The 13,403-nt window shown below is 49.7% G+C and overlaps 7 protein-coding genes across 7 annotated transcripts; 2 read left to right on the top strand and 5 right to left on the bottom strand.

The window, feature by feature from the left end:
- An14g01430 (uncharacterized protein) lies at window positions 1-1,513 on the bottom strand (the record flags this gene model as incomplete). Its single annotated transcript, XM_001400733.3, has 3 exons — window positions 1-713; window positions 769-1,206; window positions 1,267-1,513. Coding segments are annotated over 3 exons (1,398 nt in total), but the record flags the coding sequence as incomplete, so codon positions are not given.
- Window positions 1,514-2,337: 824 nt separating this feature from the next.
- An14g01420 (uncharacterized protein) lies at window positions 2,338-4,233 on the bottom strand (the record flags this gene model as incomplete). Its single annotated transcript, XM_001400732.3, has 4 exons — window positions 2,338-2,647; window positions 2,701-3,762; window positions 3,811-3,973; window positions 4,026-4,233. The coding sequence occupies 4 exons, from the start codon at window positions 4,231-4,233 to the stop codon at window positions 2,338-2,340; spliced, it is 1,743 nt and encodes a 580-aa protein (XP_001400769.1).
- Window positions 4,234-5,668: 1,435 nt separating this feature from the next.
- An14g01410 (uncharacterized protein) lies at window positions 5,669-6,526 on the bottom strand (the record flags this gene model as incomplete). The annotated part of the gene is made up of 1 exon (XM_001400731.1): window positions 5,669-6,526. The coding sequence occupies one exon, from the start codon at window positions 6,524-6,526 to the stop codon at window positions 5,669-5,671; it is 858 nt and encodes a 285-aa protein (XP_001400768.1).
- A 214-nt stretch (window positions 6,527-6,740) lies between these two features.
- Window positions 6,741-7,916, bottom strand: An14g01400 (uncharacterized protein; the record flags this gene model as incomplete). The annotated part of the gene is made up of 5 exons (XM_059744067.1): window positions 6,741-6,906; window positions 6,990-7,067; window positions 7,277-7,394; window positions 7,602-7,681; window positions 7,780-7,916. 5 exons carry the CDS (start codon window positions 7,914-7,916, stop codon window positions 6,741-6,743), a joined length of 579 nt encoding a protein of 192 aa, XP_059602266.1.
- Window positions 7,917-8,304: 388 nt separating this feature from the next.
- Window positions 8,305-10,359, top strand: An14g01390 (uncharacterized protein; the record flags this gene model as incomplete). Its single annotated transcript, XM_001400729.1, has 1 exon — window positions 8,305-10,359. One exon carries the CDS (start codon window positions 8,305-8,307, stop codon window positions 10,357-10,359), a length of 2,055 nt encoding a protein of 684 aa, XP_001400766.1.
- Window positions 10,360-10,796: 437 nt separating this feature from the next.
- An14g01380 (uncharacterized protein) lies at window positions 10,797-12,350 on the top strand (the record flags this gene model as incomplete). Its single annotated transcript, XM_059744066.1, has 3 exons — window positions 10,797-10,999; window positions 11,180-11,294; window positions 11,361-12,350. 3 exons carry the CDS (start codon window positions 10,797-10,799, stop codon window positions 12,348-12,350), a joined length of 1,308 nt encoding a protein of 435 aa, XP_059602265.1.
- Window positions 12,351-12,753: 403 nt separating this feature from the next.
- On the bottom strand, window positions 12,754-13,230 carry An14g01370 (hypothetical protein; the record flags this gene model as incomplete). The annotated part of the gene is made up of 1 exon (XM_001400727.3): window positions 12,754-13,230. The coding sequence occupies one exon, from the start codon at window positions 13,228-13,230 to the stop codon at window positions 12,754-12,756; it is 477 nt and encodes a 158-aa protein (XP_001400764.1).
- Window positions 13,231-13,403: the final 173 nt, after the last annotated feature.

Genomic DNA, 13,403 nt, shown 5'->3' with positions numbered 1-13,403 from the left:
ATCTTTCTCATTCTCCTCCATTCCATGATTCTCCAATGCATCCGCCCCATTACCATTCTGCTCCCTCTGCACCGTCTTCCCCTTACTCTCCCCAGCTGGCTTACTCTCCACCTTCTCCGTATCACTCTTCGCCAGCTCCGTCCCCGACTCCTCCACCGGCTTATCCTTTCCCCGCTTAGCCTTTGCCCGCCGGATCAACCGATTGTGATAATCACGGCCCTCGGCCTCAGGGTCTTCCTCGACGATGCGTCTGGCTGCCTCGCGTCCAATGACTGGCAAGCGGTCTACGCCCTGTGGTGCTCCCTCTGGTATGTACTTCGGATCCAGCAGTCCGACCTGCACCAATACACTGGCTTGATCCCAGTACATGTGTTCTGAGTACAGCCTTCCCCCGCGCAGACTAACAATGCTGACTAGGACTATTTCCACGTGACGATTCGTCGGCGGAACACCAGGTAGCATCCAGGGTATCTCCTGGGTATGTTCAAACGTCGCATATAGCTCATCAACAATACGATCCGCCCCAACAGTCCGAGAAATCAACCGCAGACGCATAGACGGAGGCAACTTGCGCAGGAAGTTCTGCTCGTAGAAGCGACGCAGCGCATGGGTTCCGATACCACCGCTCATGGTTGGTGTACAAGTGAGTGTCGGGTTGAGGTGACCGACATAGGGCTCCATTGTACCAGTAAGGTTCATGGAGAAGAAGCGCGCTGATATAATTAGCATCTGATGCCCGACATATACATGGTATAAAGGTATGCTCACCCTCAAGCTGTTCCTCCCACCTATTCTCCAAATCCAAATCCTTGCCAAACGCCTTCCTCAGCACCTGCAGCGTACGACTAAACGCCAAATCCGACGCCAACCGATCAAACTCCTCCAGATCATGCTCCGCAAACCCCGGCTGCGCCGACTCATACGTAAACGCCGGCCACCCGATCTGCAGCCTCTCTCCCGTCCCGATACCGGGGGTGATCTGCTTCGTCGAGCGATGTTTCTTCCCTTGCAATCCAATAACCGTAGGGATGGTCACCACGTCCACTGTATCTCCAGCAAGATGCGTCAACACGCGCACCGAAAAGGGGAATCGCGATCGCGTATCGGGGACCGTAGTGGGGTAGTATGCAATGAGAGCGGCCAGACGGCTGCAGTTTGTTGATTTGAGGTAGTAGTCGAGGCAGTAGGAAGCGGCGTCACCGAATGCTACCACCCATCATGTTAGTATATAACCAACGCCCATTTCTAATCCATGGGTGTATTTACCAATAACAGCATAATTATCCCCCACGCCCAACCCCTCCTTCACGGACTTCAACCGTGCTTCGTACTCCTTCCCCCCATTGTTGTACGGCGCATAGACGACATCGAAGCCCTCGTCTGCCCAGGCGCGCAGCGTCTCGGTATCGAAGTCGGGGGTCTCGGCGGAGATGCATACGCGGGCGGTGCCTAGGTTGGCGTTGTTGTAGATGAAGCCGGTTGCGCCGGGGGCGTTGATGGATATGGAGGCCATGATGGAGTGATGCTTTAGCAGCTATGTATATTAAGAATTAGGAATGTACACAAAAGAAAAGAATGAGGATGAAGCGTAAGAGTAAGTAAGTACTAGTAGAGTAGAAGTGTATGGTTGGTGTGGAGCGCGGGCCGCCGGATGGCTACGTCATGATGACGACGCCGGCAGGGCAGGAACGGAGCAGGTATTTGGAGGTGCAGATTATACTTGTGGCTACTTATTCTTATGACATGGAATATTAAGATTACACAAGTACTACAGTATTATGGGTGTGAATCCATCTGATCAATAGGATGATGGGGACATCTGACGTGGATTGATCTGGTCAGGCGGTTGTGTCTGCCGCTTGCCAAGAGTGGTGAGATACTGTACATACTTGAAACCTACAACGAAGAAGTTGTGGAAGATGAAAGAGGAATTAAGCAAGCAAAAAGAAAGTAAAGAGAGCGAAATTATTGTATTGCAAGAAAATTTTATTGCTATAGTTACTCTTTTCATGGCAATGAAAGCGATAGTATGTCATCCTACATGCCATCAAGGCAGCAGAAATATACTGACGGATCCAAACCTTAATCGAACCATGCTTCCCCATCGTATGATCCTCTAGTCAAAGTAGTTCGCAGTTCAATCCGTGGAGCAGGCTGTACTTTTGTGCTTTTCATTATAATAGGCTATTAGTATCGTACCCGCTATGAACACAATCTACCGCTATACGCCGCTGCAAGCTCATGGAAGAATAAGCATGCGCCATGTACACCGTGCACCATACGCCACTGTGTATCCATCAGGAACTATGAGACATAGACGTATTAACAACCCTGCAATCAATCTTCGTAGTCTTCTTCCTCACTCTCCTCCCGAATCAACCGCTGTCGTTCTTCATCCTCCTCCAGTTCTTGCTCCCGTGCCCGCAGCCGCCGCCCGGCCACATACACAAACGATACCAGCGCAGTTCCCACCACAAAGCCAGCTACGGCGAAGAAACTGTTGATCGGAATGGGATTCCCGTCAAAGGGGCCATGAGTCAACGCATCCAACCCATACTGGGCAAAGTTGACCATTCCCGACACGCAGATGATGGTCCCATAGACTCGGCCAAAAGTGGCAAATCCGAATACCTTCGTTGCGTAGTCACTAATTGAAACAGTAAGCAGTTATTCAGTATAAAATTGGCTGGGTGTACTTACGACATGGCCGAGTAGTAGAGTGGTCGCAGCAAAACAAACAACGTGACAGTCACATATCCGGTCCAGAGGACGGGTATGGAGTTAAGGATACCAATCACCGTCGTCAGAACCACAATTATAGCCAGTACAGCGGGTACACTGACGTGATCAAGCAGGAGCCCCACGAATGGCGTGGAAATAATACCGCCCACAGGCAAAGCAACATCGAAGAAGCTGTTGATCTGAACAGCTAGTTCATCCGAGTCGAGCATATACGCGTACTGAGCGCGAATGGTGGCAATGAAGTAGTTCATCCGCAACATCTGCAAGACCGTCATCAAGGTAATCAAGATGAACCACGGCGTGGCCATCTGCTTGTGGGCAGGCTGACCGTGGAGCGCCCCCCAGACGGCGCTTGCAGCATGGCGATCCTCTTCTCGTTGCTCCCGTTCTTTCCGCTCGTCTTCGTCGCCCAGTACCTTGGCAATTTTGCGCATCTTGTTTCGACGCCGCTCAGCGCGCTCACTCCGGACACGTCGTAGCTCCGTGTCGCTCTCGATGTCGTCGTCCGAGTCATGGATATCACGGGTAGCATCTTCCGCCTTTTCAATTTTCACTTCGAGTTCATGCGTTCCCTGGTAGTCACGAGACGGCATGAGAGTAATCAATGCAACTAGGATGAGGCCAGGTACGATAGTATAGCCCAAGAAGAACTTTCCAGGGTCAAACGATCCACCAGTCGTCTCATAGACAATACGATAAAACAGGTACACTGCTGCAGAGGCATCGAAAGCGCCAGTAACCAGAGCAACGATCGTACCTGCATACTTGGGAAATGCGTTCGCGATCTGGAAAGAAGGTACAAAGATAAATGTACCTCCCAGTGCGAGGAAGAAATTCCCCGCCACATAGCCATCGAACTGTGGCTGGGAGAAGGAGTATGCCATCAGCGAGCTACCCAGCGCAAGGAGCAGGCAGCCCGCAAAGCCACATATACGTGATCCATAGCGATCGAGGATAGTGCCGACCGGAAGGGCAGACACATTGGCTGTGATGGAGCCGATGGTAAAGAATAGGTTCAACCTGCAAAAGTCAATACTAGCTCAGCTGGATCAGACTTAAGAGACCCACCTTAGATCTTGTTCGGAGCAAACTTCTACCCCCTCGCGTAATTCGTCCGCTGTACACAGATCTCGATAGACACCTTCTGCGACTAAAACCGGCTTCAAGGCAGCAAAACCGAAGACCACGCCTGCCGCGAACCAACACGCCAGTATAGTAACGATAACCTGGGCTAGAACGAGTCAGAAGGATCCTGCTTATTTAAATAAACTCAATTGACTTACCCAGTCGCTTTGCCGTTGAAACCTTGTAGGCAGGGGTTCCAGCTACCTCGACCGGGGCGGGTGGAGGCTGGAGGATGTCGTAGCTGATCTTGCGATGGATCGCAGTCAATGGCTCACCCGTCACGGCGGTCGCAATGGTGCTATCATCCTGCGGTTCAGGCTCTCGATCTACACCTTCGATGGCAGAAACGTGCTGCACCAAAGACATTGATACGCCTGTGGTTCAAGGATTGTCGCGGGAAGACACGGGTAGAAGATTCCGTGGGTGGTTGTGGATGAGGTTAAGTAAGTGGTAGTGCGGGCGCCAGTCGAAACTTCTGGATGTTACAACCCCCTTCGCCACATCCCTTACCCATGCGGGGGTGTCAAAAACCGGGTTTTGGGCACGAGAGTGCAAAATAGTGGGTCTTTTCCCCTATCTTCTGCTCTCATGCGGTGAAAGAGATCTTTGACAACGTCTGACAGGGAACTCAATGAAAATGTTGCTGGATGGGAAGGACTGGGGTGACACCTGCCTCGACCGTGGTGGTCGGCGCGGCTGCTCCACCAGCTTATCTTCTCCACTTTGCACAACTCTGCAAGATTCCGTGCACCAGAATATCGAGATGCCTTTGTGAAACAAGTATCTCTCTTTTAGTCGCTGATTCAAATATCCCTGAATCATGACGAGGGTCTCGACTCCACACCTACATCGGTCGGCAGCTAGGGATAGCTCACCTGCATTCAGCAGAGCACCTAGTCAATTTAGAGCTCAAACCAATCATTAGCTTCATCTCAACGGCTGATGATAATGATCATAGTCTGTCATCCTACTCATTGGCTCATGTCTATTTAGCCTCGCGGCATGGCGACATCGTGGCTGGAGACGCTACAGAGAGTCAAACTAACCTATAACAGGGAAACCGGACTTTCTATAAATATCGCTCGCGTGATCGTGTCTCTTATCAATCACCAAAAGAGACGCTAAATAATCCGTGCTCTGATGTACATCTGTTAGAAGCCCCCATAGATAACGTCTGCGAGAATCTGTTTTCTAAGCTAAAAATAACTACTATCAACGGGTAGATGCATCCACGTCCTCCGGAGTGTTACTGCGACACGCCAAGACAACTCCAATACCCAGAATAACATTGAGATAGCCAACCGAGCTAGCCGTCGCCCGAAACGCTCCTATAGGTGCATGCAGTTGGCGATTCACTAGTACATCGCCTCTTTACTCTTTCTCACATTGATGACAGGCCAGAGAATCCATGCCTACTACTTCTATACAACCTGATTAGGCAGCTCCGGTAGCAGAGGGGGTTTATCTTAAGTACCCTTACGAGGTAAACAGTGTATTTGCACTCGGTGCTCTCAGGCTTCCTACTTAGACACGGATAGCGGTGTTGATAGGAGAGACACAGGGAAGAATAACGAAGCCCACTCCCACTTGAACCACCAAGATATGTCTCCTGAACTAGCTCAGTCTACTTTCCGACAACCACCGCGTACAGACGTCTCCATGCAAAAGGCAAAAAGGGCACAAAAAAAATTGAACCACGGTGATAATAAGTCAAGTGAATCATCAGCAATTGCATTCATACTATGGATAACTACCGAAATTGGATACAAAGGAAACAACTTTTCGCCATTTACAGGCCAACTCATCTGGCCGTACAATCTTTAATTCGCAACATCCCCCTCTTTTCCTTAGGAGCCCGCGCCTCCTTCCATCCAAGATGACTTCCAGGAAACTTATAGAAAGCCTCAGCACTATCCCTATCAGTTGTCTGAAGCCGTGGTGGGAATTCATAACCCATCACCGACAGCGGATTCCGAGGACCAAATTGAACAGTAAAATCATCCTTGTTATCCTCGAGCTCCGGCGCGAACTCATGTCTGAATCCCAATACATGCCCGAGCTCATGTAGGAAGATATTCTTCAAATACTGCACTGTACCCGGTTGGAATGCAGAGGAATACACATTCAGATAACTGAGGTCATCCTCATTCGGGAAAAATGCCTCTGCGAGCACATCCCCCTGGTTCCCTGCATAGGACAGAACGAAGGATGCTTTCTCAATATCCTGTACCCACTGGAATTTCACGCCCAGGTCAAGCTCGTTCCAGTCATTTGCGGCGTCTCTGAGCGCATTCGCGGCGAGTAGCGCCAGACCAGGGCGCGGGTACCCGTTTTCGAATGCAGCGAAGTTAATGCTTTGGGGTGGATTGTCGGGTTTCCAGCGTGGGATAACTCCCCCAAATCCACCTTGAAGCGTGGCGCGGTTGTTGATGCCTCGGATGGTCACCGGTAGAGGCTTCTCGGATGAACAGGTATACCGTCCGGGTGCGGTTGCAGTGGAATTGGCTAGGGAGCGACGGAAATCCTGCAGTTCGGGGCTATCGACACTATCAGGGGGGAGAGTTCTCAGGCCTCCTGGGCCGACAGCCTCCTTCAAGGCTTCAAGGTAGTCGGCCTTGGAAGTTGAGGGGGTGAGGGTGGCGCCGCGGATGTCAGGCATGGTGGTTGATCTAGGGGTTGTTGGAGTTCCGCACCAGAATTTTCCTGTGTGATCCAGTTTGAATGAGTAGCAATGTATTCTGTTCAAATGAGGGTCTCGTGGGTGATGAGGACTTTATTTATATCTTACTCTTGCGTACTACTAGCTTTGCAGGAAGAATGGGAATCAAAGCGAATGCTTCCAGACACTACTGTTCAAATGAAGTCGGCACAGTCTAGACTCTATTTGCCATCGGACACCCCGATACTCTAACCTTCAATAAACAGTATGTTACTGGTCCTTTAACAGCAATTGTATAGTCGTGGGCCACAGACCGAATGCCAACCGTAACACTTTGGACGTTAAGTTCGTGGAGAAACTCAACAGTCAAGAACAGCTGACTGTAGCCCGAAAAGTGACTCCGAATAAGTGACCCAGATCTCATAGATTGGGTTTTTTTTACAAGAAGCTCATACTATCTGACTCCATTATCGAGCCGCATGCAGGACCAGTACGAGGCCAAGACTTGAAGGCCTCGCGATACTCTAACCTAACGGCGCCGCTGCTCGTATTCCAATGTCATCATGGTCTTGTCATTGCAGCCAGGCACAGAGCGGTGGATGTATCAGACGCCATTTGCATTATTCTAATTTCACCATGACCGGATGGCATGCCACATTTGACGCCTTCTCACTGGCTATCATGATGACCCGGCCTATCACTAGATACAAAGGCGTGTCTGCTGGCGGATCGCGGAGTCACTCAAAAGACCGAGACCGATTAAGCTCCCGAGCCAACCAAGCCACCTCTTGTTGCGGGAATATCTCGTATTGAGCAGGAATAGACAATTTTAAACTACTGGATCCAGTGATTAGACTTTCTTTGTATACTGATGCCGAAAGGAAACCCCGCAATCATCGCCATAAGAAGCTTGTGAATCTGGAGTTTTGGTTTTGTTGTTGTAGAAAGCCAGGTGGGAAGCCACGAATCCTCCAAAACTAGGCTTATACAATAGATTCAGCTTATTATAATCCTTGGCTCTAATGTCAGATTAAGGCTAGTTGTGCCACCTTAGCAAAATTGTAGTTCTTCTTACTGGGCCTCGGCAACTGGCTGGTGAGCATAGCTCTGATGATCCTGAAATCCAAGAATAATGACGGTAACCAGTCGCCTCCCCTGCACAACTAGACAACTCGCCAGTTGCCCGGGGCTCTCGGATCTGGCAAGCCCCATAATTTAGCACTTGTGCCGCTAGAGCTCAAGTAGTCTCGTACCTGGAGGGCTGCCCACGAATCATATCATGCGACGGCATGCACCTGCGACCTTCGCTTGGGACAACGTTTGGCCGAATAGAGGGATGTCCTTTAGTCTCAGGGTCATAGCCCATAGTACAATTTAGAAGCACTCCCATTGGTCTCTTGTGTCTGGAATGCATCAGTCTGACCCGCAACAATTTAGAATATCATGACATACTACACTACTGCTCAATCGGGCAATGACAAGCACGGCAGCCCATATACTGACAGTTGGATAGCGGAAACTAAACCTATTCTGTTATTGACAGTACTTGAATCAGAAAGTATAATATATAGTCTGATTCGGCAAGTATTTAATTAGCCGGGGAATGTGGATACAGTCTGAACTCCCTGTTGAGGCTATATGTAAATCTTCACACCCCCTCACACAGCTCGGTCTAATTGAGTCCGAGCTGTGTCGGGTGAGAGACCCTTATAACAAAGATATTTCAAATATTACAAGGTACATAGGAGGCCCTATACTTGGTTACACAGAGGTACAAAATGTGGTTATTGCTATATTTTCTTGCCGTTATTCCGATCTGTGTCATTACTGAGGCGTCCAATCATTCTTATGACTTCTCATCCGGATATGCTCTCTTGTACTCGAATTCCAGCGCGATTGTTCAGTTCATTGATGGGGCTAACCCTGAACGAGAGTTTCTATTGAATAAAACAACAGCGACATTCCACACCCGCAGTCATGCATGGGGAGCAGGAACTATCTCGACCGACTCTGGAGAGGGGTCCTGGAATCTGGACTACATACCTTACAACAACTTTAGTGGACCTTACAACATCCCCCTCAATGATGGCCTACGCCTGAAAATCACACGGTCCCCTGGGCAGGTCCTCACAGAAACGTACACCTTCGAGAATACATCTCCTGAAAGGATCGCGGTGACAGGGATATACATACAGACTCCCTTTAACGACCTATATGACACAGCCCTTTGGTCTCTGACATCTGCCGTCAATGCCCACATTTTTACCGGCGGTGCATGGGCATGGGCCTTAGCTGAGCCTATGTCAGGCGAGGGCCGATCACTAGGTCTCATTGTGCGAAAGGGCCACTTATGGAGTTATTCTCTGGAGACATCTTCCAGCTCTGACGTCCGGGGACACATAGTTCTTCAAGTCACAGACGCAAAGAGGGACTCTCAAGGTTTCGGTGGTCAACCAGTGGTCTACATTGACCCGGGAGATTCGTATGTTCTGGAGTGGGAAATCGGTTTCTATGATGACGCCAGTGACTTCATCGAAGCCACGAATCCCCCAGCAACTTTCTCAGCATACTCTGCACCTTTAGGCCAAGCGATCACTCTCGACTCGAAGATTGAACCGACTTCATCATCTTCAAGTTTAAAGATTAAGAAGAGTGGAGATGGCTACACACTCAGTGCAAGTTCTCCAGGCACCTATAACGTCGATATTGGCGATTCCCGAACTGAGGTTTCATTTCACTTGCCACTTGAAACCGTTGTGCGAGAGAGGGCCCATTACATGCTAGAACACCAGCGGCCGGTGGAGCGTTCAGCCCCTCTCGATGCTGCGTTTGTTGCCATTGACACTGACAACCTCACTACGATTGTGTCAAGCACATGGGACGACTGGGGGGATGGCTCGGAGCGAATTGCCATGCCCACGCTTCTTCAATTGGCAGCTATGCACGGATATATTTCATCTGAACTAGTGGACGTTCCGTTGGAAAACTGGATCGAGTTTGCCAGCACCTCTCTATTTGATGCTGAAGGCAATACTTGGCGTTGTACCGGATGCTCCCAGACTCAGAGACCATACGACGCCATATGGCTTGTCATGTTTTTCAACGACCGGTACAAATGGCTCGGCAATAGCACAAATATTGACACAGCAGTCACATTACTAAACAGAGCATTCGAAGTTGGAAAGGTGCAGGAAGCGCCAATCATCTTCTTTTCGCAAGCCATCCTAGAGCTTTGCCAGAGCCTTGACAAACTCGGACGTTACAACGAAAGCGCTACGTACAGGAGCAAACTTGTCGATACAACCATGAGTTTCGTGAACGATGGACGTGACCTCCCAGCATCTGAAGTAAGCTATGAGCAGTCCATCGTGGAACCTCTGGTAGAGATGGTTGCAGACACATATAATTTAACGAGAAATATGACGCTGCTCAGCGAGACACAGGAGCGTCTTAACTGGCTCATGGCCTTCTCCGGGCCACAGCCACATGCTCGGCTCTACCAAATCGCAAACCGCCACTGGGATGATTATTGGTTTGGCCTGCGTCGTCAGTGGGGGGACGTGTTTCCTCATTACTGGAGTGCACTGACCAGTCAAGCACTTATTCGCCTTCCTCGGGAACTGAGAACCAAGCAAACCGATCAGATAGCTCTTCAAATCCTCCGGTCTAATATGGTCAATTTCTTTTCTGGAGGGTCGGCAACTTGTGCATTTGTCTTTCCCTCGGCAGTTGACGATGAGTCGGCTAATGTAGCTGACCCTATGGCTAATGATCAGGACTGGCATCTGGTTATTTGGTTGAGGCTGCTTGAATATGGAATACCAAGTGTCTAAGGACCTAGGATGCTAGAGAATGATCTTTGGTAGTAGCAGTAGCAGCATGGTAGTTCCAAGGTCTTATCCTATGAATTCGTTCTGGGCTGTTATTAACCCCCCTCTGGTGTTTGTTCTGACACAGTCGAGGTTCGTACTGTCTGAGTAGAATTACAAGGGTACCCACCTGCGATGGGGTCAGACCGGTGCTGAAAAAATAGTTCAGTCAGAGTCAGAGAAATCCTGACCCTGAATAATCTCATACACGTGATTCAATACTATTTCCTGATACTGAATCAGCTCTGCACGTGATTTGAAAGTCTTATCTAAAAATTAAATAAAAATTCCTAAAAATGCTTAAAAATAGAGGAATGGTAGGTAGCTTGTCATATCCCCAGCGCCGTCAACCGCATTCACATTCCCGACATTACAGGGACTGGTGCAAGCCCGACATCAGCATGGATGTTATAGAGTACGCTGCACCTTCGGTACAACACATTCATCTGCATTGGAGTGGGAACCAGACTGTACTTTACGGCTGGGCAAGCAGTGAAAACGGAATGCCGTTGTTGTGTAAAAATCCGACGTCATTACTATCCAAGATCACGCTGCATGCCTACCAGCTGAGGCTTTCCTCTTTGAAGGGAATTATGGGAAACAGGTCTGTCTGATACGTAGTTTAGGGCCTGGAAAGCTCGGATCGTCGAGACCACATGATTCGGCAATTCTGTAACCTCGTGGATGATCGAACGCAGCACAAGATCGAAGTGATACCAAAGCCGGTAACAAAAAGTATCATAAAGAGTGACTGAGCCGATGCGGACCAAGATCCACTCCCGAGGGAGCAGATGGAGAAGCCCCGATCAGATGCATGGATTGAGGCGATGGAGCGTTTCCGAGGCTCCTTGATTCGCATGCATGATAAAAGTATGCTGAGTAACACCAAGCGAGTTAAGGTATGTTGCTGGATGGAAAGAAAACCCTTACTCAGGTTTGCTTGTACACGTGCTAACCAGGGGCAGGTGGCATTGATTGATGACGGAATTGACCTTCAAGACTTCAACACTTATAGATTTGCCCAATGTACGGGCGTGAGTTACTGTTCGAGCGATATAAGTAACGGGGACCCGTGGTGGAAATCCACTAATGGGCATGGTACCATCATGGCTAACATGATCAGCCGAATCAATCCGTGGGTTCAGCTTGAAGTGATCAAAGTCCAGAGCAGCCCTTCCTACGTCCATGGCGATGGAGCACGCAGCATGAGCCCTCGAAGTGCCGCCGATGCCATCAACGCGGCAGTAGTGCGTGGTGCCGATATCATCTCTATGTCGTGGACTATAACAGACGTAGGGTTTCGTATGTCTGTGTTATCAGACAGTGCGTCCAATGTGGATGGCGACAAAAGGCGAGCGGATGAGAATGATCTGAAGCTCCTCCAGAGTGCAATTGACGACGCTGTTAAAGGAGATAAACGACTCCTGATTTGCTCCGCCGCGGATGATGTCCGGCTCAATGGGGACAATACTTTTCCCTATAGCCAGGCTCCGGAACTCATTCTTCGCATGGGTTCGACGGGGCCTCAGGCGAATCGAGACCTGGGATCAGGTAGTGGAGGCTCTATAACATACTACCTGCCAGGTAACCAGGTTGCCGAGGATCGGAGGCCTCATTCTGCAAAGCCCGTTGTTTATCATAACGGATCCTCTGTCTCGACGGCACTTGCTGCGGGCCTCGCATCATTGATCATGTATTGTTGTCACTGCCTCCACTCGTGCCAGGCTGGTGCTGAGTATGAAAATTGCGCGAAAGCACTACGGAGTCATGCAAACATGCGTAAGGCTTTTAATAGCATTAACAGGTATTTCGAGTGGAAAGACGATGAGAAAATCGTTCCAGTCTGGGGCCCTTTCGGTGACAAGAGCAGTATGCTGGATAAAGCAACTAACAGCGAAGACAAGATCAAAGTGCTGAAAGAACTGGTTGCGTGCTTATGCCTGGATATCAAGTGAACAGGGCCAACTTGGAAATATGGTTAGGTCAAGCATGAATTTACCGTTTACCGTTCTGGCCTAACGGCTCCAACCCGATGAGAAAGTATAAAGATGTTAGCTTTCAGATAATTGAGGGAGTGGCTGACCCAAGGCCCATTGTTATAATCTACAACAGGCCACCTTGCAATCATATCGGTAACCATTTAACATCAGTCGGAGACCATCCAGACTAATATATTAGCCAACTAGCCCATATAACTCCTAGCCCCATTCAGTTGCATATTGCACATCTTTGTACGCTCCCCAGTGCCACTCGTCCATGCGCTAATTGTAACTGACATCCACTACCCCCCAACCATCTTTTCGGGGGCCTCGACAGCCGTAGAGCAGATCCTCGGATAACAGATACCGAAGGCATGAATCATCCCTTAGCCACGCTTCTTCCCTTCGCTGCCAAAATATTGTCTAAATCATAGGTGACCAACCAGTCACCCGCCGGCTCAGGCTCCGGCAGTTTAAGATCCGGATTATGCCTATTCATGCCCCTGGCGAACAGTATCCGGGCGTAGGCGGGGTCGAACACGAAGGTCGTTTCGCCGGTCACACTGTTCTTCACTTCTGCCGTGGCCTCAATCTCGTCAATGGCTATGTACTCGTCTAGTTGCGGCACGCTGGCCTTCTCAATCTGTTGCTTAATGTGCTGGGCCATCTCAGGGTCGAGCCGGGTGTCGAGAAAGTATAGCTGGCTAGGGCCGGCTGCTGCCACATAGGGAGTATCTGGAGCCACGATCTGGCGGCCCCATGCGGTTTCAATCACCTCTGGGACGTAATTGCTGCTCCGGTATTCCTCCTGGAAGGTGGGAGAGCCCTCACATGGTCGGAAGGGGTTCAGGAGCATGGTGGTGAGTATGAGAGGGATGAGCATTGTCAAGATTGACTGGGTAAGAATGAGAGTAAGGGAAAATGGATTATATTGACTGGCCTCATATGTCTTTTCTACAATTCTGTCAGTAGCTTGGAAGTCCAGGTTCCTGGTATCAAGGATCGTAGGACCCTGCTTGGTCACGCGCT

The sequence above is a fragment of the Aspergillus niger genome (assembly GCF_000002855.4).
Source record: "Aspergillus niger supercontig An14".
Classification (NCBI taxonomy): Eukaryota; Fungi; Ascomycota; class Eurotiomycetes; order Eurotiales; family Aspergillaceae; genus Aspergillus; species Aspergillus niger.
The sequence above is the reverse complement of the archived record's forward strand: the minus strand, read 5'-3'. Positions and strand labels throughout refer to the sequence as shown.